The sequence below is a fragment of the Perca flavescens genome, chromosome 3, assembly GCF_004354835.1.
Source record: "Perca flavescens isolate YP-PL-M2 chromosome 3, PFLA_1.0, whole genome shotgun sequence".
NCBI lineage: Eukaryota > Metazoa > Chordata > Actinopteri > Perciformes > Percidae > Perca > Perca flavescens.
Window position 1 is genome coordinate 29,297,229 of NC_041333.1, and position 25,000 is coordinate 29,322,228.

Sequence of the window (25,000 nt, forward strand, 5' to 3'; positions counted from 1 at the left end):
TTCTTACTAGGGCAAAGTTGAGAGCCTCCGTGAATCCAGCAGCTGCCAGGTCTTGTCTCAACAGCTCTGTCAGTTTATTCAGTGGAAACTGTGAACATATAGAGTAAATACATAACAACACTCAGCATGTTTGATGAAATACAACAATATTTGGTCACACAGGCATCAAACATGCAGAAGTAAACCCAGGCACCTGGTTGGCTACGGTGTAGGTGCGTGGTGTGGTCTGGGGGACGTTGTTGAATCCGTAGGCCATGGCGGCGTCCTCCATGATGTCACAGGCGTGGATGACGTCTGACCGTGTGGGCGGGATCTCAACCTCGATCTCATCACCAACACCTGTAGCCTGGGAGCGCAGACACATCTTGGTCAGCAGCTCGGCGATTTTCTCAGTTGATTCACTGTCAGGAGAACACAAAACAAACACTGCTCATTAAAAAGTAGGACTTATTAAGTTTCTAACAAAATAATAATGAACACCAAGAGAATTTGGTGCAGACCAGTTGTACGAGTCATGTACAGATTGTCTGCCTTAATAAAAAGTTTGGAGTTTAAATAGCCCGTTACAGAAATCAACTAAAATATTTTGAAGCGAAATGAATATTCTATTTACAATATCATCATTATGGCTTGACAGTTTACTGAGAGGTTGGACAAAGTTTTTCCCTTTAATTTTTTATTGGCATATTTTGAAACAGCTACAGTTGAGTAGTTAGGAAAATTCTTTCACTCCGCCAGCAGCCTGAGGGTCTTTATGCAGATTGCTGTCAGGGGGAACATCCTCTCCTGTAACAGACTGCATAACATCACCTGTATAAGGCTCATCTTTTCTTGTCCTTTATCTCCCTGACTGTCACTACCAGTTAACCACCTCCTATCTAAGATGTTAACTGCTTTGCTTTAGCAGAACGTTTTATAGCATTGAACTTTATGTCAAACCATTCCCCCTTAATTTCTGTTAGAGTACAGCGCTGCTCTGATGACACGCAAATGTGCAAATGATCATATCTCATGAACACGTTCTCTAATCTCCTCATACAACAAGTTGCATTCATTAGTTTGAAATGAGCGATTTACAACAAGTGTCTTGGGACACTTGTATGAGAAAACCTCTAAGAAAAAAGTAAGAGAAGTTTAAGATAAAAAATACAAAAATGTTCTTGCATGAGGCCCAACGTAATAATGCAATCCAATACTACTGCCCAAACTATCATCTGAGAAGTTTATATTTGTTGGCACTATCTCAGAGAGGTATGAACAAAGTGGTCATTTATGAGGCTGTAGTTAGTAATGATACTGATATTGAGGTGTTTCTAATATTCTGTCCTCATATTACAAAGGATTTGTTGCAGGGCTGCTGTTCCAGATTGTGTTACATAGTACAGGTGTACCAACTCAAACCGGTCAGTCTGTAAATTTGCATGTTGATGCAAAACTTGTGACAAAGCAAAATCTTAACAAACATTTACCTGCAGGCACTTTCCATATATTTGACTTTGATCTTGTACTATTATACAGAGTAGGTCCAAATGACTCACTTGATGCCAACTTTTCGGTTGATGAACTCACTGGACAACTTCTCCTTCCTGTAGGCCAACTCCTAAAGTACAGACCAGGAAAGAAAACCAGAGAATTAGGAGACTAAAGAAGAAATTCATGTCACATAAATAAATAAAAAATATTAAGGACACAGCACTAGACGGTTGTAGTGAATACAGTACTGGGTATTTGCAGGTCTTGCCATCTGGGTACACCACCTCAGCCTCCTCTACCCTGAAAGAGCAACAGAAGAAAATATCACTGTCACTGTAATCCTTTTACACTTTAGTCATCTATTTATCTTTTATGATGGTATTGGGTATATTTACATCACGTAATATGAAGAGAAAACATCAGTATCTTGAACATAGGGCATATGACAGAAAAACCTCTATAAGAGATACTTTAGGTTTTAAAAGGTCCCATGGCATGAAAATTTCACTTTATGAGGTTTTTTAACATTAATATGAGTTCCCCCAGCCTGCCTATGGTCCCCCAGTGGCTAGAAATGGTGATAGGTGTAAACCGAGCCCTGGGTATCCTGCTCTGCCTTTGAGAAAATGAAAGCTCAGATGGGCTGATCTGGAATCTAGCTCCTTATGAGGTCATAAGGAGCAAGGTTACCTCCCCTTTCTCTGCTTTGCCCACCCAGAGAATTTGGCCACCCATTAGAGATTCCCCCCACCAAGGCTGAATTTCGGGAAAGAGACTACAGATACAGTATTAGGGGACCACTAAGGTCTATATAAAAGCATCCAAAGAGCACCATGTCATGGGACCTTTAAGTAATTACTTTTATTCAGGGTTGGTAATGCTGGGCATATTTCATGTCGTTTGAAGATGGAAAAAAGATAACACTTGGAAATATTGCACAAAGAAGTGCCATCCCATCCATTATGAACACTTTACTTTATGTTCATGGTAGCTAATTCACTTGAAGGTGGTGGTCAAAGCAGGGCTGTTTTCAGCAAGACAATGCAAACAGGACATTTTTGTAAATGAGCAATTCTTTAAATCTGGAAGATGAAGCAAACATGTTTTAAATGAGCAGCATCACCTTGTTCTGCCTCTAAGCAAGTGTTTTACAATAACCAGGGAATTTCATCTTGTTCCACCTCCAAAATGCTGTTGTTCTTGTCTGTCGACAAGCTAGTATCTGAGCCAGATATGCGACTTACGTGAAAGGCTGTGAACAATACTCGCTGAACATGGTCACCATCATGTCCAACACGATCTTTGCCTGGAGAAAACAAGAGAAGAACAGAACAAGCTGAAGTCCGTTTTCCTTGATAACATTGACAGAACAACATGTTTATGGGATTTCTTTGTTCTCCTCTCAGTTGTACCTTGGTCAGGTCTGTAGCTGTGCACTCAACAAAAACGTTCTTGGTCTTTAGTGTGATTTTTGAATGGTTACCTGGAAAAACAAAAGATTAATATTATAAGACTAGATCATATATTTTAAGGTTGTTTTTTTTACCTTGGAATTCTAAAGTTCACATTTACTTTTTCTTTTAAGACTTTAGCTCATGATTGGCTGGTTAAAGCTATAGTGCCTGGTTTCTGCCGCCCCCATGAGGAATTCTAAGTAATGACAACAAAACTGTCGGCAAGTCCACATAATATAAACTTTACGTGACACATGAACACAGAGACAGTACTCACCGTTGATGATGGGAGGCATGGACAGGACAATGCCATTGCTGTCGTAGATGATGGGGTACACAGGCTCGTCTTCAATAATGTGAAGGTAATGCTTCAGGTGGCTGTCTGTCTGTATGAGTCAGAAGAACAACGGCAGGTTAGCGCCACCCAAAAAAGACAAACTGCTCGTATAACCAGCCAATTAGATAGATAGATACTTTATTGATCTCCAAGGGGAAATTCATGGTCCCAGTAGCTTAAGACATCACACACAACAATCACATACACCACAAACAGGTTGATAAAAAAGCAAATCCATATGAAAAACATCGACAATAAAAGAAAAAATACAAAATAAATAATTAAATAATAATTATCTGTTCACCTTGTAGAGGCTCATGAGCTGGGTGGCAGTGTATTCTTTAGTCTGGTTGAGGGGTTTAAAGCGGATGTCTCCAGGAGGCTTGGCTGTGTATGTGAAAGGACCAGAGATGGTGTCCAGGTCATGGGTCCCGATGGCCACCAGGCTCCTCTTCCTGCATGAACATAGTTATGAGTCTTTTAACTACTATAAAAAAAGAAGGAAAACAGAGGTGTGTTTTCTGCCATGGTGTGAGCAGAAAACGGATGATGTGACCTGGCATTCCCCATTCGGAGGAGTGAGCAGACTACACTACATGGTCATGTTTACTGAAATGAAAGAATATGTCACTAAACGCACAACTATAACTATCTCATATTTTTTCCACAGTTTTATAGGTAACAATGGCATGAAGGTAAAAGCAATATCAGGCTTCAACTACACAGAATATACTTCAATGGGATAAGTTCTTTTCAAGAGAAAAAAACGAATAAAATGACACAAGCACGGTCTTTTAAATAGTAACAGATTACCCTATTTAATTCTTGGAAAAGGAAATGAACGAAACAGATGCTAATAAGTACAAGTTATTGTAGAGCTGAAATGATTACAGTTAGTGAATCGGGTAACACTTTACTTGAAGGTATGTTTATGACACGTTCATGACAGTGTCATGTCACTCTTATGTAGATACCTTCAAGTAAAGTGTAACCGTGAACCAACAGAAAACTAGTCTGCAACTATTTTGATAATCAATACATTCTTGTCTTACATCATTGTAAACTGAATATCTTTGTGTTCTTGACTTTTGGTCTGACGAAAAAGACCATTTAAAGGTGCAGTAAGCGATGCTGTGTGAAGATTGTTGGTGTTTGAACTCAACTGCCAAAATAACACAACCCTCCCTTCAGAATCTCCGCCCGCCCCCCCCCCCCAGAATTATGGAAGCGCACTGCCATAGCGACCACTTCTGTTAGTGTCTCTGCTGACTAAACGAAATATGGCCGAATCTATGTTAGCTCACGTCAGGTTGTGGATTAGCAAACTGTCGCTACTGCTGTAAGGCCAGACAGTTGGGAGCAGCCATCACAAACAATAGCAAACGACGAGGTTAAACTGACCTATTGAAAACAGCTAATAGTGAAACAGCGGAGCTAACGTTATTACTCACTTGTCCAAAACGACAAAAGCCATCATCAGTTTTAATTCCTTTGAAATCACGGAGGTTTCTGCAGCGCTGAAAAGCCTCACCGATGTTAACAAGGCTCTTCCTCCTTTCCCGGTCATACAATTTCTTTTTTAATTTTGCATTCTTCAGTCCTTTTAATCTTTTGCTGTTTCTCTGCCAACACTTTTTGTTGATAACTCCTGGCCAGACGCTGCCACCCATGCAACATTTAAAAAACAAAACATGAACATGTGGCCAAAAAAAAACAAACAGGGAAAAACAGGACCTTGTAGCATCTGTATGGTGCTTCCACTGAATTATTCAAAGCATGTTCATAACAAAGCACTGAAAACAATTGAGGTTGGTCAGGTTATACAAGGCAGGTGTACCTAACACAGGGACTATAAAGACTATACACACAGTTGTAGTGACCAGATTTCCTGCAGTTACTTTTAAAATGGCATCACCTAGCAGAAGGCGACAGGTATTGCAGGTATGCAGTTGTACTTTGTGTAACAACTAATCTGACCTGCAGATGTTTTGGTGGAGTTTGTCCTGCAGCTCGATGAAGCTGTCATAGCGCTCCTGTGTAAAGGTGATGTTCCTCAACACTGCTGCCACAGCATGGGGTCGCACTGCCGCCGTCTGCATGGAACAAATATATTAGTAAGTTAACAAACCATGGTTACCGTGGTAATACACACATTGATTTGATTTATAAACCAAACTAATGGCAGCTTCAGGCCACAAACTGCTTGTTTGCCGTTTAAAAATTCTGATTGGTACCACCCACCTCCTTAGTAATAAACAGCTTCTGAGGCTCCCCGCTGACTGGGCTAACACGTCTGTAGCGAGGTGCCTCCAACCTGCAAGACAAATACAATATCTGTAGCAACAGTAAAGCCTGACGTCTGCGTGCACTACAACCACAATGGAGAAGCGCCTTGTATTTAAGCAAGCCTCATACAACCAAAAACACATGTTTTAGTACTATCAAAACTAGGGCTGCACAATTGATCGCAATTTTATCAAAATCGCAACATGGACTACTGCAATACCCAAATCGCAGGGGGCAACAACGTAATATTTGTTTAAGGCAAAATATGTGTCACACCATTCTGAATTAAATATTGTGATGCTGCAGAGACATCCCAGCCTAAAAATTGTATCCAACAGACTAAGTCCTTGCAAAAATCCCACTATAATCATTTTCATTTTTATATTTTTCAATGAAATTGAGAATGAGAATAATGATACAAAAATGATCATTCCCTCCAATATGGGGAATCATATTGCAATCACAATATCGGTCAAAATAAATCGCAATTAGATATTTTCCTCATATCGTGCAGCTCTGAACAAAACATAGTCATACATTTTAGTCCTTAACATATCCATCCTCCTTACTTTGGAAACGCTGGAGCGCTGAAGTATGCTGTAGGTTGGTCAACCTTGGCATGCAATCACAATCACCCTTCACTTAGATTGTAGCAACCACAGCAGTACGCCAATTCTAGCATTACAGGACACCACTCACTTATTCTTGAAGACCTGCAGTCCACGGACCAGCCCCTCCAGACACAGCAGGTCATAGCGGTTAGCTGGAACATCAATCTTGTACAGAATGACGTCAGATGCTCCTGATGCCTTGGAGTCACCCTGCTCTCGGCTGATTATCTCCCTCTCTGAGGTCTGGAATGGGGTCAGAACCAAGTTCACCGGTACATGTTAGGGCTGGGCGATATATCTATATTATATCGATATCGTGAGATGAGACTAGATATCGTCTTAGATTTTGGATATCGTAATATCGTGATATGACATAAGTGTCTTTTCCTGGTTTTAAAGGCTGCATTACAGTAAAGTGATGTCATTTTCTGAACTTAGACTGTTGTAACTGTTCTATTATTTGCCTTTACCCACTTAGTCATTATATCCACATTACTAATGATTATTTATCAAAAATCTAAGTGTGAAGATATTTTGTTAAAGCACCAACTGTCAACCCTAGAATATCGCAGCAATATTGATATCGAGGTATTTGGTCAAGAATATCATGATGTCTCATTTTCTCCATATCACCCAGCCCTACCAACAACATATATACAATATTTGTTGATGTCTTAAAGTCAACGTAGGGCTGGGCAATATATCGATATAAAAAATATATCGATATATTTTTAAATGAGATATGGAATTAGACCATATCGCATATATCAATATAGTTCAAATTTGATCCTTGCTCCAAGCAAGCTGCTGACTCCTTTTGGATTGGCCTCTTTTATTCTATAGGCTTTTTATTTAAGATTTTTTTTTATTTAAATGTGCACCTTATGGAGCTTTGATTTAAAAAAAAAAAAGGTACTCCTGTTGTTATTCAGTATTTATGTTTACATTTTATTGTTATTTGAATAGCTGAGCATTTAATCATGAACAAGGTGAAGAAACCTGTTTATTATTTATTCATTTGATTTTGCAACTGTTCACTGAAATAGCCGGTTTCTATGAAACTACTTGTGACATGTCATATTTGGCTTTGACTGAACTGCTCTGACTTTGCGGAAAAAAATATCGGGATATATATCGTATATCGATATTCAGCCAAAATATATCGGGATATGACTTTTGGTCCATATCGCCCAGCCCTAGTACATGTCATAGCTCAGTGGATCTTTTTAACACAAAAGTAGTAAGCTGACCTTTCTCACATTGGACACTTAGACTTGTCAAACACAGGTATGACAGTTTGTCAATTCTTTTATTTATTTTTATTGCTATGACAAGTAAAACTGTACACCATGAGAAGGGTCTATTGTGATTATGAAAAAGGATTAGGATACACTGTGGTTTGATATCCTTTAACGTAGTTTACTCACAATTTCATCCAGCTCCAGCCCAAATTCAAAGCACAGCTCGTCAAACTCCTCATCAGCTAAAACAAGAAACAAACAGTCATTACTAAAAACAGATTTACAAAGCGATAAGTACTCACTGGCTGCTATCTTCCCATTGCTGGTCCTTAACATAGAGCAGACTGTATATAAAAGCTCCTTAACAGCAGCCTGCTCAGATTTAAATGACAGAAGCCGGGGGAAATGATGCAATCTCTTTGGCACAGAGATGCCAGCGCACTAACTACTACTTTCTTATTGTCACAAATACAATGTATATTAAGCACGAATTTCCTTTAAAAAATATTAAAATAAAATAAAATAAAATCTCATTTAAGACGGTTTTAATAAAGACAGGTAAAGTAAGTTACTCGTGAGCAGCTACTGCTGCTGCTTTGCTAACCATCAGGCTAATTATTTCAGGCAGTACTCTGACTTCCTCGGTCTTCTAGAGCCAAAAGGGACATTTGATAATCAAGCAGACAATTTGTTAATTACTTGAATATGTAGTAAACATGACTTACTGTATGTTTTGCCCAAAGCTTTAAAGAGAAGATCCCTTTTTACTCCGACAGTCGGCATGTTGAATGCTAATCCTCCTCAGCCCAGTGGAAAAGGACCCCACCAGGCTGTAGCTGTCTGGTGCGGTGCCTGAGTGTAATCCAATTAATTTGAATTTAAAATAATTTGTGGATACAATATGAAAACAATAAGTGGGCTTCCATACTATTGAAACCCCTTTATTTTCTTTATTTTTTTCATAAATAATATTGATTATTGTAATGAGAGCACAAATAGTGTAACTAATTATCTTTTTTTTAAAACAAAGTGCTCTCCAGTAATACAAACATTAGAGCATGATAATGAAAACAGAAGAGACAAACAACATGCAGCACAATGTATTGAAAGTTCAAAATATAGCTACATACAGGTGGCATAACTACAAATACCAATATCACATCAAACAATCTCATTCAATTGTCATGATTGACGTAGGCTACTGTTAAGTATTACGCTGCTGTATAACAGCATTGGCCGCCTGCCACTTCAGAATGATTGATTATTGATGATTTTTGTTTAAAAATGCAACTGTTGTTTAAGAAAAGTTGTCTTAAAGAAACATCAGAAAAAAATATCAGTGATATCACATACAGCTCATTAGAATCAAGATGCATTCAAATATTATATGTGAATCTGAGGAGAGCAATCTAAGTGGAATGTTTCTGGTGAAGGCCAGATTGGAAATCAAAAATATATATTGCTATTATCCAGCATGTCTAAATGCTGCAGAGACCATGTTTTCAAGGATTTTAGACAACAAATGAGAGCTGAAGATGGACATAGAATTCTATGACAGCAAAGAATCAGAAGGTACATGCACTGAATGCACCTGAAATAATGATGCAGACAGTATCAAGGAAATTATTCACGAACTATGAAAACAGATTGTGGCACAGCATGTAATAGATTATATATGCATAATGAAAAATGGCGTTACAGATGAAAGGAAGAAAGATTGAAAGAACAATCTCAAATCAAATATTTGTATTGTTAGCAAAATATGTTGAGAAGGCAGCCTAATAAGAAAAAAAGTCTGTGGTGGTGATTTTTTTTTTGTATTGGTCTTCTTAATGTTCTATCAGACTATAATTACTTGTCAGTCAAAAAAAAAACATATACCATTAAAATCTAGGTTTCATTAAAGTTGTGTGTTAAACAAGATGAAGAATTGGTTTTTTTTTGGAAAGCGTGGCTAGAGAGACGTTTTTGCTTTTTAGCTACGTGTTGATCTTGATCGGGTCCCGGTGTTGTGCCGAAAAAAAGACTCCCTGCCGAAATATGACTGCACGCCGCTAGAGGGCAATGTTGGTCAGTCTAAATAGTTATGTGCACCAATATTAACCAGGTCACTTTTGAAGGGCTTCAGCCCCAAATGTTTTTATTGTAGCCCCGAATGTCATTAGCCTAGTTGTTTTAAGCAACACAAAGTTTAAGTTCCCGTGTTGCCGTGACGTTAACAGTCTACATGGTTCAGGCTCAAACTCACGGAGCTCTGGAGCAGACCCGTGCGTCGCTTTGTGTGTGTGTTCTGTATATAAAATGTAGGCATAATAATGTAAATGTAATAAATGTGACTGAGGTCTACTAAAAGTCCTGAAAAGTTTGAAAAAAATACAGAAGCCAATTGTGTGATTGTCAGACGCTGTCCTGAGTTAGGGGGGGGCAGTCGTATTTCGGCAGGCAGTCTTTTTTCGGCACACCGGGACACCATGCCTGAGCCTCCATTTAAAAAATGAATGAATGAAAATTTGCGTTGCAACTTGCAACCAATGAGCAGCCAATGGGAGCGGGCTGCAGGATGACTCAATCACCATGAACAGTTTTTAATGTTCTATCAGACTAGAACTAGCCTACTCGAGAGTCAAAAAAAAAAAAAAAAAAAAATACTCGAGAGTCTGCTTTTGAGACTTTTGCTTAATTTTCGGGACAATTAGGGCAGGATTCGGGATTCGGGACAACTGCTTGGATTTCGGGACTGTCCCAATTTTTCGGGACGTCTGGTCACCCTATGCATCAGCATATGGGCTGCCAGTTCAAATCCACTCATAGTCCTATAATTTCTGAATGGCAAGTGCACTCCCTGCCCTCAACAACTGTGTGTGTATATATAGGCCTACATATCAGCAAAAACTTTTTTTATTTTTGGCTGGGTGTGTGGGCTTTATAAATTGCACTATCTGGGTTAATTCTCAGTAGGCCAATATATAGCCTACTACAAATCAGATGAGTAGTGTTTTTTTCAAGGTTTGGTTTTGCATGATCGCGGTAGTATTTGTGGTGGGGGTATTCTGTAAAGTTTGAAATTGTGCAACTGTCCCTGTCAGATCCCCAGTCACACCCTTTCTAAAGCATGTGACCATTAAATTTAGACCACAATCACATTGCTCTACTGCAATCATGCGACATGACTCATCTACAAAACAATGCCTCAGTTGATATGGGCCCAGTCCAGGATGCCCACTTGAATCACAATTAGGCCTAACCAAATTATAAAAATGTGTATTCATTTTTACAAGAGCTGTAACCAGCGAAACAGGAGCACATCACACGCCAGCTTCAACACAAGTGTTTCCGGAGTCTGCGAACTGCACTGTGCGCGCGTATGGTTGTATGTGCGAGCGCCGTGCACCTGGCATACTCTAGCATAGTAACCATGGATGTATTAAGAGAACGATAGCATGCAGTCACCTCCTGCCATTCCATCTGGCCCAGCCCCTAGCACGCGCCACCTCCACGAGTCCAATCATAAAGCAGGGAATGCCCCCCGTCGCTCCCAAACCGCCATCCATCCTCGGTACAGCAGCAACCACACAGCAACACAACGCCAACGCGCGTGTCACTTCCGGGCTCATATTGCAGAGTTCAATAATCAGCGCTATGAATTAGAGCTGTCCGCTGCTGTAGCCTGGATGAACTGACACCTGTGGTAAGTTTCTTTTTCGTTCCAGGTGCCGTTTGGGATGCGCCTTAGGTGTGCTGGGATACAGATGCGTCAGTGTATGCCCCAGAAATACAGAGACAACTCTGGAAGTAACGAACTTTATTCTAAAAAATGAAAACATGAGACTTCCCACGTTGCTGGTTTTATTATAGTGTCCTTACGAATGTAGCACAGTAGAGTAGCGTAAGTGTACTTGCTAGCTAACGTAGTATTATCATCTGAACCCAAGTAAAAGAGTCTCCCACCAAAATGGGAATAAAATCGGAGAGAGACCCAGCTAACGTCAAGTCAAATTTTAACTCTCAGCTGAGAACTCTAGGTATGAATGTGTTTAAATGGCATTGCATTCGAAACGACATAGCCTATTATTTAAGACAGGCTATACCCCTGCTTGATGTGTTCTTGGACTAAATGTGGTTATTAGGCTACCTCGTATGGCCAGCGCCGTGAACGTTGTTTTGCCATAAATACAGAAATTAATTTTACAGCAGTCAAAAATGTCGCAACACGGTTTGAAATATTTTGTTTTGAAATTCTAAATCGGAAGTTATCTTGCCACTGTTGGTCGGTTGGATGCATAGACAGGATATAAGGTTGGATGGCACTTAGTGCTCTTGGATGTTGCAGCTTGAACATCTGTAGCTCATTGATAACCACCATTATAATGACATATAGGCCTACAATTCACAATATGATGTGTGTCTTTGTGTCATGATTTCAGTATTTCTGCATGTGAGCATGCTCACTAGCTTATATGGTCATTGTAATAAGCACATTTTTACATGGAGGTGAGCTTTTATAAACATCCGCACACTATTATGTTATAGGCTATTTAATACAATTATAAAATGCAGACAAGTATCACACATTTTATAACAGTGTGTGTTTTAATCAGAGGCAAGAAATGAAAATCTGTCACCTCACCACGCCCTCACTAACTTTTACAACCTCAAGCTGCTTGCCACTTTTAAGATCTATTTACACAGCTGAAGTGAACTGGCCTGCGGCAACGGTTATCAAATGATGTAGGTCCATTAGAGTGCTCCCGTACCTACAGACAGAGATGTTATTGTCTTGCAAGGATGGTCCGATGTGATTAGAAAACACACAGACACACACTCTTCCTCCTTGGAAGCCATATTTCTCAGAAGGGCAAGTGAGGAGGACACAAGTCTGCATTATTATGGTGTTGTAATAAATATAATTTTTTTTTATTGATTTGGCTGTTGTATAAATAGAGTAGAGAAAGGAATAGGTTCCTGACTGCCATGTCTGCCAGTATTTTATGTCACCAGGTGCACACAAAAGCAGAGAAAAGCTGCAGTCTGATCCACATAATCCAACCAAATATGTTTTGTGCTTTCACACTCAATGAAATCGTACTTAAAACTCTTCCGTTGTTTTTAAAGCTTTTGATTATGTCACAAGTTGAAATAGATAAACACACTTAATGTGTGCAAATCTGTCCTGTACCCCCACACAACAACGCACATGCACAAACCCACCACATGCTTCTCCTCTTTCTCTTTCTCTTTCTCTTACGCTCTCTCTCTCTTTCACACACACACACACACACACACAGTCTGACCCTCGAGAACGAGTCGTGTGTTGCTTCACAACAATGGTTATGTTGAACTTTCTGCAAAACTGCAAGGCCTGCCTCCTTAGCTGAGTGGGTGAAAGCACGATGACGTCAGCACACAAAAGACCCCATTCAAACAATCTCTTTAGGAAGCAATGATTCCTTCACACACACACACACACACACACACACACACACACACACACACACACACACACACACACACACACACACACAGATGCTAGCTCACCCCACCACTACATAGACCATGTCACAATATTACTCAATTAATCCTGTGAGTGGAGGCTGCCTGCAAAGCGCCTGCTTATTGAATAAAGCCACCCATTGAGCAACCACTAGGCTACATATTGCAACTACCCGTTGTTTGCTATTAAAGGTAAGAGATTAGAGTCATGCTTGATTGTGTGTTGCTGTGGTGCAAAACAGGGTCTTGATCTTGTACAGAGACAGAGAGGAGTTGGACTTGTTAATCTGGTTGCGCGTGGTTGAATGTTTCTAAAAGCACTAGGCCAGCCGGCTTGTCTCGAAACCAGGGTTGAACCTGTTTTTTTCTGAGCGGTAAACAGTTAATCACGGATGCAAGGGATCCATAACACTTAAAACGAAGGCATAACAGGTGATTATGATTGTTTTTCTAATCACACAGACGCATGTTTATGGCAAAGCAACGTGATAACATCATTACAGGTGTATATCCATCTTTTTTCATACATAAATGTGTTTTAGTCGTCATGCCTTTACAATACCAACAAGTTACAGCCGCCTCCCCTCTATGACTGCATCACTTTATCTCTCTGCATAGTCTGACTAGTGTTACCTGGTACTGTAGACAATAGCATTCCCCACTGTTATTTCAGATTGCCATTGTTTAGTGCTACAGTGATTAGTTGATTGTTTAACAAAATTATCCAACAACATTTTTTTGTAATGAATGTTGTTCAGGACACTTTTCAAGCTTCTATGCCAAACATTTACTGGTTCCAGCTTCTCAAATGTGCTGCTTTTCTCAGTTTCAAATCATTGTAAAATTCATATCTTCTGGTCTTTGAGTGAGGGTCAGCCTAAGCAAACAATCTGAAGACATCACCTTGTGAAATGGCATGATTTTTCTGCCATTTCATTGTTATTAATCAAAAAGTAATCTATAATGAAAATAATCACAAGGTTTAATTCAATTCAACGTTATTGTCTTAATACATGTATGCATGATGTCTTCTGTGGCTCTGAAGGGTGCCAAAGCATGAAAAAGCATGGACTGATACTATATTGATACGTCAGATTTGTAGTTATAAACTGGGCGTGTGGAGTTTGAAGTATAGACAGGAATGTTTACCAATCAGGGAGGGTCTAACAAAGGAGATTGTGTTATCGGAAATTTAGGTTCCAGTGTTAAGTTCCCATGTAAGAAACCAAACGCTGCTTTGCTTTCATTTTGATAATGTTTTTTAAAAATCACTCCAAGTGCAACTCTCAATTGCTGGAATACCCCTTCCACATCTAATCTAAAACATCTTAATGTCTTCAGATTCATTCAATACTAATTACTGCTTAACATTCTGTTTGAAAATGACAAACCCAGTAATTGAGCTTTTTACAAAAGATAATGGAAATTAAAATGGTGGGTGCATTTGAAGCTTATCTTGCAGGCTAATTTTTTTACAGCAGACCTCAAACTTCTGCTCATTGTCAAAACAACAGTAGAAGAAGTTGAGGTCTGCCAGCACCATGCTCTGTTGATGCTCTGCTCTTTCCTCTAGTCTGATAGTTTGTTTATTCCAGTTGCCTCCATTACTTCTCTGTGGCCTCCATTTCATCGACCTTGACTTTCTGCAAAAAATATGAATCGCAAGAGACAGTAAAGCCAACAAGCAAACAGTGGATGATAGCGGGTGATGGGGCAATGCATCTCCTCCACCAGGGTGCAGTTTTGGTAAGTTGTAGTGCCTGTTATGAAGCAAGGCATCCAGGCTGGGAAACAAGACACCAAGCAGAACAACAGCGCTGTAGAGTCCACATCCCACAGGGAACAGATGCTAGTCTGGGAGAGCACTGCTGGTAAAATCCTTGATTTATTTACCAGTCTCAAAGGGACACTTGAGGGATGAGTGTATATGGAAGACAAGATGGTACAGACTAGTGCATGTCATTTGGCAGCTTTGCGAGGATTTGAATGTAATGCTTCAGGGGAGCAAGGTGAGCCTCACCCTCATATGAATAATGAATTATTGCTGCTAGAATAGACTGCCTTCAGAATGTGTATGTGCGTGCATTCTCACACCAGTTTGACAGGGGCATGTTTTTTTTTAGCTGCACAATTGCAAAAAGCAGTTGATGGACTGAATAGAATGTCAGTATGCATTATGGTTATTTCTCACACTGGCGGCTTCAAATGGCATTTAAACCGTACCTAACCGGACCTTCTCACACTTAGTGTCGTTTACGTCTGTTAGACACGGCCTTTTCCCGTTTCTTCTTTTTCACTGGCTCTTCTGTTTTTTCCCTTTTTGTTTGTTTTTTCTTATCTTTCCAGGCTGCTTTCTTTTTTCTCTCTCTCTCTCTCTCTCTCTCTCTCTCTTTTTCTTGTTTGATACTTGGTAACTGCACTTGATACAGGGACTGGAGGAAGGAGAAGGAACATTTCAAACACAGAAAATGTCGTGTGCTAGAGTAGATGTGTGACTTTTTGGTTAGGTTTCTCAAAGGCATACTCTTATTTTAAACTAGTTTTACAATTAAATTAAACTATATGTCAGTTGTTGCTCTATTGCCACGTTAATGTCTTTTATTTTTCAGCAGTGTGGACCTGTGGGCATATCATTGCCAGGAAGTACAATTCAAGCTCTCTGAAAGAAAGCAAGAAGGAAGAGAAGGGGACAGAAGAAAAGAGGGACTGACTGCAGCTGTAGGAGTTGTAACTTTTTCTCCCAACTCGTCTTCCTCCATACTCTCTCCTCTCTGCTCTCCAACATCTTTGTAGCTTCACCAAGATGAAGCTGAAGGAGGACCTGAACCCCATGCTGCTGCTCCTCTTCCACCTCATGGTATGGATCTACACCTTCATCACCTTCATGCCCTCTTACATCCTCAGCTGGGTCTCCAGACCCGACGTGGGCTGCTTTGGCTCTGAGGAGGAGCGAGCCAAGAAGATGAAGGCCCTCTCGGTGCTGGGATGTCCCGAAGGACCCTACCGAGCTGTGAGTGCCACTAAGAGGTTGGCGACGTCACTGCACCCAGGCGTGAACACCTTGGATAAGATGTTTGAGGACGCAGCCATGAGGTTCCCACACCGAGACTGTCTTGGGACAAGGGAGGTGATCAGTGAGGAGGACGAGCAACAGAGCAATGGAAAGGTGTTCAAGAAGGTAAAGAGTGATGCAGAAAGTGTGGTTAGAAGGAGGAGGAAATTGCAGAGGAAAACAGGAAAGGAATATATATATATATATATATATATATATATATATATATATATATATATATATACTTATAGTAGTTATATAGTAGTATAAGTGGCATAGAATTATGCATACTATAAAAGAAAGAAAAGAAAATAATAAAAATAAAGATACATACAGTATAAAAACATGAATGAATCTACTGCCAAATGCTGCCATATTTGTCCCATATTGTAAAAAGTAAGATTGCCATGCCATTTTTTAAATTTTAAAGCAGGTCGAGGTGCTATATAAATACCGTGAAAGCCTCATAGCCCGTATAGACACTGTCAGGACTGTTGTGATGTCACAACTATACATACATACGGCTGCAATGACAGTGCAGAGACGCAAAGAGCGCAGATGCGAAAGATTGGAAATGCTGACCAATCACAGCAGACTAGCCTTTTTTTGGGAGGGGGGCTCAAAGATACAGAAGCTAAAATGGAGCGTTTTAGACTCAGACTTCAGAGTGAATACAGGTATATTCAGCCAGACAGTATGAGAAAAATAATGTGTGTTTTGAACATTGAAGCATGTAAACATGTTCTAGTATAAACCCAAAATACAAGTATGAACCTGAAAATGAGCATAATATGGGACCTTTAAGAGAGGAGAGATAAGATGAATATGGCATTATTAAAGGAAACAGGATAGAGAGATTGGTATTTGTTCAAGAGTATATCCAAAGTTCGTTCAAAAAGGAGTGGGAGAATGAAAAAGAAGTAAAGTTCTGACAGACCGTTTTGGTGCTATCATGTAGGCTAGTAGTAGCATGTTCTCTTTTGCTTTTAGAAAATGTACTAATTTATGCAACACCTGTATTCACAGATTAACTAAAGCATTGATACTTCAGCATTCATTGCAAACTTTGGCCAGCGAAACACATTGAAACAGTGTAATCTTTATGTTTTGGAGTATGCACCGTGCCTGCATAGTGGGGATTTTGCCAACTTTGACGTACAGTTGCCTACCATACCTCTGAATTAGCCTGTTAAGCCTAACAGCCTGATTCTTCTAATCCATTTAAACCCCACTGTTGAAACATTTAATGCGTCTTAGCTCTTTAGCTCCTAGCTGTTATTCCCAACAAGTGGAAAACAGTACTCTAAAGTCATCATTACAGTGTGCCTTTCTGGGCTTGTGTGCACTGCCATTTATGTACCATTAGGAGCCAGTATAACCTCACTAATACATGCAGGAAGCTCCTGTGTTTGTTTTTATCCTCCTACTGTCATGAATGTATGAGTGTTGAAGGGTATACCTAGATGCCTGTGTTTGTCTTCTCCTCATGCATGTGATGACCATGAAATGCTACAGCATGAGAATGGTAGAAGAAGAAGAAGAAGAATAAGTAGTTCTGTTTGGCAATAGTGAACTGTTACTCCCCTTCCTGTGACTTTTTAATATGAAACAGGCCAAGCATGTGGCTGTGGGATATAACTCGCAGCATTGTGCTTCTGTGGTAAAATGTACCCACTAACACACAATAAAAGGGGAATCCTCAAATGTTTATTGGTCAGAATAATGTGGATATATTTAATGGGTCAGTGCAAACTCTAAATATATATAATAAATTAATTGTAATGATTGAGAACATTGCATCCTTCCTTCTTTTATCTACCATACATTTTATTACCCCTTTGCTTCATCACTGACAAAATGTCACTGTACTTCTCTCTCATTTCCTCCCACTCCCATCTCTCCCCCTGCAGGTAGTTTTGGGGGAGTACTGCTGGCTCTCCTATGCAGAAATCCTCACAGCAGCATCCCAACTGGGCAGCGGTTTGGCATTACTAGGTCAGCAGCCAAAAAACAATGTTGCCATCTTCTGTGAGACACGGGCCGAGTGGATCATTGCTGCAGAGGCATGCTTCATGTACAACTTCCCATGTAAGTCCAGCATGTCTGTGAGTATGGACACACAGAAAAACATAGAGGAGGGTGGACAACTAATGTTAACACTCAGGAAAAGAGCTTAAAGTAACTACAGTAAATATATTTTATTAACACTGCATTAAAGGTGGGTCATACTCAATTGCATGCCAGTTAGAAACATTTCTCTCTTACATACACTCCTCTAGTTTGCCTATGCTGTTTGTATGTGTTTGGATATTGTAATTTTATTTTTCTTGCTTGAAAAATGACAAAAGATTGGTTGATTATCAATTGATTACCTAATTATATTATTATTATTATATTATTATAAGACAGTTTACTTTCACGTGATCTATATTTGGTTTCAGACATTTGCCATTCTGTTTTAAAAAGTCAAGAAAACTTTCCGTAGTATAACTGTCTACCCTTGCAATACTCAAAGTAAAATATCATTATATTTTTTACTTTTTCCTATAGGAATTAATGCTTGAAAATTATAATAGTTAAGAAGAGTATTTTTGAAAATGATGGGATCCTGCAAAGAGTATTTTTTCATAGGCAGTAATGACAACAGCAAGGAGGTAATTTTGTACGTTACACTACAGTGTACTTTCAGTTTCAGTTATATTGTATTATGACTTTAAAGGCAACTCTGTGTTCAGTGTTTACTGTCTTTCGCACTGCGCATATTCCAAATGTGTCTGAATTAGGCTGATTTATAGCCATTTCTGTTTGTTTTATGTTTGTGTGTGTGTGTGTGTGTGTGTGTGTGTGTGTGTGTGTACGCACACATGTTAGTGTTTGCAGTGTACAACTTGTAACATGCTGGGCCCAGCTGAGACCGTAGAAGGTCAATCTGTCCCTTCTGCTTTGCTGTTACATAAGTGTCCCACTTCTTTCACTAATTACTTATATAACTTATACATTGGATATACCGTTTGTGGATGGCAACAAGGCTTCTTTATTTTACTGGAAAACAGTTCTTTAGGCATGTATCACCATCATTTTTCTCATTTTTCAAATGTAAAAATGTATTGTAGGGTAAAATTCTGTACTTGACAGCCCAAAATAGTTTTTGGTTTCCTCAAGTGAGCAGGTCCAGATGAATCATTTCCTATTAGCACAAGGCTGATTGTTACAGGTAACATTATAAGAGTTGTGACATAAAAAAAAAAAAAAGATAATTACTTACATAAGAAAATCACAATATATTCCTTTGGGGAAAAAAATATGTTTCACTTTGACAAGAACCTGCCTATGTTTGTAATGTTAACAGTCAAACTACAGAGAGCAGTACAGCAGCAGCTTATTGTCCTAAGGGATTCTGTGCTGATTTACTCTTTAATATGTTCTGTGAGTTGCGTTCAAAGAATACTTTCTTTACTATGAGCACCCACAGCAGCACTTTAAGCTCATTAAATCTTTCTAAATGTCCTTGAAGGACCCTTCATTTCCTCTGTGTGCTTCAGTTTGTGCTCCAATAAACTGACATGCTTTTAAAATATGCTGCAAGTACAAGCCAATAAAGCATCTTTATAAAACATATTTCTCTCTTGCAAACACAAACAATGGGACAGTGGAAGGCCCGGGGCAATGGATAAAACATAGTGTAGGGAGTGTGTGTGGGGGGGGCAGAGAGGAGTTAAAGGTTGGAAAGAGCGATGGAGGAAGAGACAGGGGGGAGGAAAGTGAGGGAGAAAAGTGAGGGGTGATGGCGTCAGAAGAGGGGTGAGAGAGTCTACGTGAGCATCTGATGTTGACAGAGGCATCAGGGAGTCAGCCAAAGGCCCCCAGTGAACTCAAACACTTTGTGTGTGTGTGTGTGTGTGTGTGTGTGTGTATTTTATTGGCTTTTTGTCAGAAGGCAATTGTGCTCATCATTTGTGAGTGATGTGACATACAGTGGTGTGAAAAAGTGTTTGCCCCCTTCCTCATTTCCTGTTCCTTTGCATGTTTGTCACACTTAAGTGTTTCGGAACATCAAACCAATTTAAACAATAGTCAAGGACAACACAAGTAAACACAAAATGCAATTTGTAAATGAAGGTGTTTATCATTAAAGGAGAAAAAAATGGCCCTTGTGAAAAGTGATTGCCCCTAAACCTAATAACTGGTTGGGCCACCCTTAGCAGCAACAACTGCAACCAAGCGTTTGCGATAACGTGCAATGAGGCTTTTACAGCGTCCTGGAGGAATTTTGGCCCAATCTTTGCAGAATTGTCCTAATTCAGTTACATTAGAGGGTTTCGAGCATGAACGGCCTTTTAAGGTCATACCACAACATCTCAATAGGATTCAGGTCAGGACTTTGGCTAGGCCACCCAAAGTCTTCATTTTGTTTTTTCAGCCATTCGGTGGTGGACTTGCTGGTGTGTTTAGGATCATTGTCCTGCTGCAGAACCCAAGTTCGTTTCAGCTTGAGTACACGAACAGATGGTTTCTCCTTCAGGATCTCTTGGTAGACAGCAGAATTCATAGTTCCTTTTTATCACGGCAAGTCTTCCAGGTCCTGAAGCAGCAAAACAGCCCCAGACCATCACACTGCCACCACCATATTTTACAGTTGGTATAATGTTCTTTTTATGAAATGCAGTGTTCCTTCTACAGATATATTCCAAAGAGTTCCACTTTTGTCTCATCGGTCCAAGAATGTTGTCCCAAAAGTCTTGGGGATCATCAAGATGTGTTCTGGAGAAATTGAGACGAATGTTTTTTTGCTCAGCAGTGGTTTTCTCCTTGAACTCTGCCATGCAGGCCATTTTTTTGCCCAGTCTTTTCCTGATGGTGGAGGCATGAACGCTGACCTTAACTGAGGCAAGTGAGGCCTGCAGTTCTTTGGACGTTGTTGTGGGGTCTTTTGTGACCTCTGATGATGATAAAGTTCCATGTCTTCGCCATTTGTGGATAATGGCTCTCACTGTGGTTCGCTGGATTCCCAAAGCTTTGGAAATGGCTTTATAACCCTTTCCAGACTGATAGATCTCAATTACTTTCTTTCTCAATTGTTCCTGAATTTCTTTGGGTCTCGCATGATGTGTAGCTTTTAAGGATCTTCTGGTGGACCTTACTGTGTCAAGCAGCTCCTATTTAAGTGATGCCTTGATTGTGAACAGGTGTGGCAATAATCAGGCCTGGGTGTGGCTAGAGAAATTGAACTCAGGTGTGGACAACCACAGTTATAGTATGTTTTAACAAGGGGGCAATCACTTTTTCACACAGGGCCATGATGGTTTGGATTTTCCTTTAATAATAAACACCTTCATTTACAAATTGCATTTTGTGTTTACTTGTGTTGTCCTTGACTTTTGTTTAAATTGGTTTGATGTTCCGAAACACTTAAGTGTGACACACATGCAAAGGAACAGGAAATGAGGAAGGGGGCAAACACTTTTTCACACCACTGTATATGTGAGTTAAATTAATGAGATGTAACAATAACGGGCAGCAATTACACAGCATATATTCTGTACATAATGCTGTTGTCAGATAAAGACATCATAACTTCAGTTTTGGCTGCTTTAATAATAATAATAATAACCACGTTTATTTCACACGTCATCAATGTATCATCAAACACAATCCCACAAGGTACAATGATCATATAAGCTTTCTATGTCTTAACGACCCTCTCAAGACCCCATTTGTGAAGTGAAAAATGCAGAGTGACCAAGTTAACTCTCATATTCTTCATCTGTTGCTACAGAGTGGAGCCTAGAGGTTTGTTATGTCTTAAAATGATCTGTGGTGTGTTTGTGTGTGTGTGTGTGTGTCAAGCTGGAGCCCAATCTAGTGTTTAGATCTCACGGCTGGAGGTGTCATGGCCCCTTATCCACACTCACTCATTCACACACAGTAGCAGAGCAGGAAGTATTGGAGCTCCATGACGCAAGAATGGGATGTCACTAAGCCCTGTCCCATAAACCCATGTGTCTGTGACTCTGTGCCAGTGTAGGGACAAGGGACCTAGCTGCTGTGTGTTTTTCTACCTCTCTCTCTCTATCTGTCTATTCTCTTGTCACCTTTCTCTCCCTCTTTTTCACTCTCTTTCACTGTCTGTCTTTTCTCAGATGCAAGGGTTGACCTGAAGCTAGTTTGCTGCTGGCACCCTGATCTTTTAACACACACACAAGCACAAAACAAGCAGGCACTTATTCACACAGCAAAAGCCATGTATTTAAAGTCCCTCTCCACTTAAAAATGTCCTTTGCTTACTGTTACTCACTGTGCAGAGTTTGTCACTAGAATGCAGTTTTCACATTCATCTGCTGAAGGGAGAACGATTCTCCCAACTCTCCTTAAATCTGAGTTTAAGGCTTGTACATACAACAGGATTTGTGACATCACACCTAGTTTGGAGCCAATCGTGGATCAGTATAAAACGTGTAAGAGTGTGCTATGGAAACTTGAAGCCTCCAGGTCACATACACTGGGAATAGATTTTTGATTGAAGTAGGATACATCTTGTGTCCAGCAGTTAAACTTTTGAAATGAACAATATTTACATATTCATAGATTCTGGAATTTTCAATGAGTGAGAAGAAAATGTAATTTTTAAGTTATTTGAACTTTCTTTGTTGAAAAAAAACCCAACATATCAGGCACTGAGTATTTTTTACATAAACATGTTTGGAGGGGGTCTTTAAGGAGTGAGCCGACTCCTCAGACCATCATGAGATGTGATACGTCTGATTCTGTTTGGCATTGATTGATCTAGGAAATGTCAGAGGAAAATGAAAACCTTCTGAAATTTTAAAAGTGGGAAAAGTCAAGGTAAATGGCCCAGTCAGTCTAAATCAGGTGGGGATGTGAGAAAAAAAGTCACTGCTGTACTGTACAGGCTAATGTTAGCCTGGTGACACCACATCAGATGTGAAAGACTAGTCAATATCTGATTTTAATAAAAGGTATCAAACTCTAACACTTAATAGCTCCAACTACTGATGCTCCTATGTATGCATGCAACACTCAGTCAGACATATGCACTTAGTCATAACACATACACGCCCTCACATACCAATACTGTTTTTATCCCCAAAAGAGTGCTTTTTAGGCAGTGTGTCCCATTGGCTCCGAGGCTGTGCTTAGGCCTCTTGAGGTGCCTGATGATGTCATTGGTGTGGGTGGGGCCAAATCAGCAAAAACTGAGCGGTGTAGACAGAGTGCACGAACATAGTCCATCTTCACACATGCTTCATTGGCTATATGATGACTGTATACACACACACACACACACACACACACACACACACACACACACTTGTCTCCAAGCTAGTTTCAAGACATTATTTAAATTTATTTATTCACAAATGTAAACATTTAGTCCTCGTTTGCTCTTGGTGTATTTATGTATCATCTTCTACACCTGTTTGACTAAGGGAAAAGGCAACCCCTGTACATTATAGTGCAGTCCAGTGCCATAGGTTTCCAATAGAGTCAACACACAGACAGGTATAGCAATAGTCTCAACAAAACAGAAAATGTTAAGGTTGACAGAGACATCATATAGTATTTATTGCAGGGCTATTGCAATATATTTAATCTATTTCCTTACTCAGTCAATTTACAGACTGCATCTTCAAGCCTTCAAGCTTCAAGGATTTGTTTAGTGACACTTCCCTTGAATTTGGCTTAGACATCTGGCAGACATTTTGGGAAAAGGCACACTGATATGGAGATATTGTTGACAGCGAGCCAGATCACAGAAGAAAAAAAAAGTAGTCTGTGTATTCCAAGAAGTATGAATACTGGTGTTCTCTTGTGACAACATTGTGTTGGTGTCTATAAGTCAACTTTGATTTATTTATGTGTTGATATATATATGTGTGTGTATATATATATATATATATATATATATATATATATATATATATATATATATATATATATATATATAAAGTTGCAGCCCTGCAATTTGAAGTCAACATGAAAGAGCAGCTCTTTTGAAATCAGTATCATTTTTTTATTTTTTTTATTTGGTCATTTCTTGGTCTTTCTATAGGCTAACTTATAGATGTGCACTTTCTCTACATTACAGACAGCATGGGCTGTTATATTATGTCTAGAAATGATTAACCGTGTTACATGACTAGTGTGTAAATATGACGAAACAAGGCCAGTAGATGTATATGTTTCAGTCATTTGTTATAAAGTGTTTGTTTTATGGGTGTGTGTTGCAGTGGTCACCCTTTACTCCACGCTGGGAGGTCCAGCCATTGCTCATGGGCTGAATGAGACTCAGGTCACCCTTGTCATCACCAGCAGAGAACTCCTGGAGACCAGACTCAAGGTTAGGATACACTCCAACACACAAACGTATACTGAAAATCTGTTCACATACATTTAAAGATTATAGAGAATATGGCATTCATTACAAAGCTGTAGGCAAGCCGCAGTATGTAGGCATCTTTAGCATATTGGCTTAGTCACAACGACACTTCCGGTCTGTGCAGAGGAGGGACATGTAGGTGTACAGGTATAACTGTGTGTGGATAGTAAATGAGGATCAGCAAGTATCAGTACTTATATTGTTTGGAGAAACACTGTTGAGTTTTTGGTCTCGATAGAGGGAACAGCCACACTGGTTGTACATTTTCCGTATTGCCCAATACTCCCCACAGACTTATCATGTGTAGTTTAGTAGTTCTGTGGTAATGGGCAAATAAGACAAATAGTATCAAGCAGTGATAAATGCATATTTGTGTAGCCCAATACCACATATCTCAGTGGGCTGCATAGGCAAACACCAGCAACAGCTTCTGGCCCAAAACAATTTTGTCCCAAAAAGCCTAAGGACATAATGAAAAAGTACTCTTGGAAAGGAAAATTTAAGAGATCCGCCCTTTATGGAGCTGTAAATGGAAGATAGAAGTTGCAAAGATTTAAGTTATGCTTGAAGGTTGAAAAGTAAGGTTTTCAGTTAATAAATAGAATAAAATAGAATTACAAAAAGTCCTAAACTGATATAAGAAGTCTAAACAAAATAT

General features: G+C 39.6%; 2 protein-coding genes across 4 annotated transcripts in view; one reads left to right on the top strand and one right to left on the bottom strand.

Moving 5' to 3' along the window:
• The window catches only part of farsb (phenylalanyl-tRNA synthetase subunit beta), a 21,625-nt gene extending 13,371 nt beyond the window's left edge, over positions 1–8,254 (bottom strand). Inside the window, exons 1-13 of the mRNA XM_028572825.1 lie at positions 8,128–8,254; positions 7,589–7,644; positions 6,250–6,404; positions 5,506–5,578; positions 5,242–5,357; positions 3,569–3,719; positions 3,205–3,313; positions 2,886–2,956; positions 2,718–2,779; positions 1,722–1,773; positions 1,539–1,600; positions 194–401; positions 8–88 (exon numbers count right to left, since the gene is read on the bottom strand). Coding sequence (XP_028428626.1) covers positions 8–88; positions 194–401; positions 1,539–1,600; positions 1,722–1,773; positions 2,718–2,779; positions 2,886–2,956; positions 3,205–3,313; positions 3,569–3,719; positions 5,242–5,357; positions 5,506–5,578; positions 6,250–6,404; positions 7,589–7,644; positions 8,128–8,185 — 1,254 coding nt within the window. The 5' untranslated portion in view covers positions 8,186–8,254. The remainder of the gene's footprint in view (positions 1–7; positions 89–193; positions 402–1,538; positions 1,601–1,721; positions 1,774–2,717; positions 2,780–2,885; positions 2,957–3,204; positions 3,314–3,568; positions 3,720–5,241; positions 5,358–5,505; positions 5,579–6,249; positions 6,405–7,588; positions 7,645–8,127) is intronic.
• A 2,674-nt stretch (positions 8,255–10,928) lies between these two features.
• acsl3a (acyl-CoA synthetase long chain family member 3a) overlaps positions 10,929–25,000 on the top strand; it is a 30,899-nt gene continuing 16,827 nt past the window's right edge. The window contains exons 1-5 of one of the 3 annotated variants that reach the window (XM_028572827.1): positions 10,929–11,090; positions 14,488–14,763; positions 15,502–16,070; positions 17,855–18,032; positions 24,194–24,303. In XM_028572827.1, the coding sequence (XP_028428628.1) occupies positions 15,696–16,070; positions 17,855–18,032; positions 24,194–24,303 (663 nt within the window). In that variant the 5' untranslated portion in view covers positions 10,929–11,090; positions 14,488–14,763; positions 15,502–15,695. The remainder of the gene's footprint in view (positions 11,091–14,487; positions 14,764–15,501; positions 16,071–17,854; positions 18,033–24,193; positions 24,304–25,000) is intronic. The other 2 variants (XM_028572826.1, XM_028572828.1) reach the window with 2 other exon arrangements.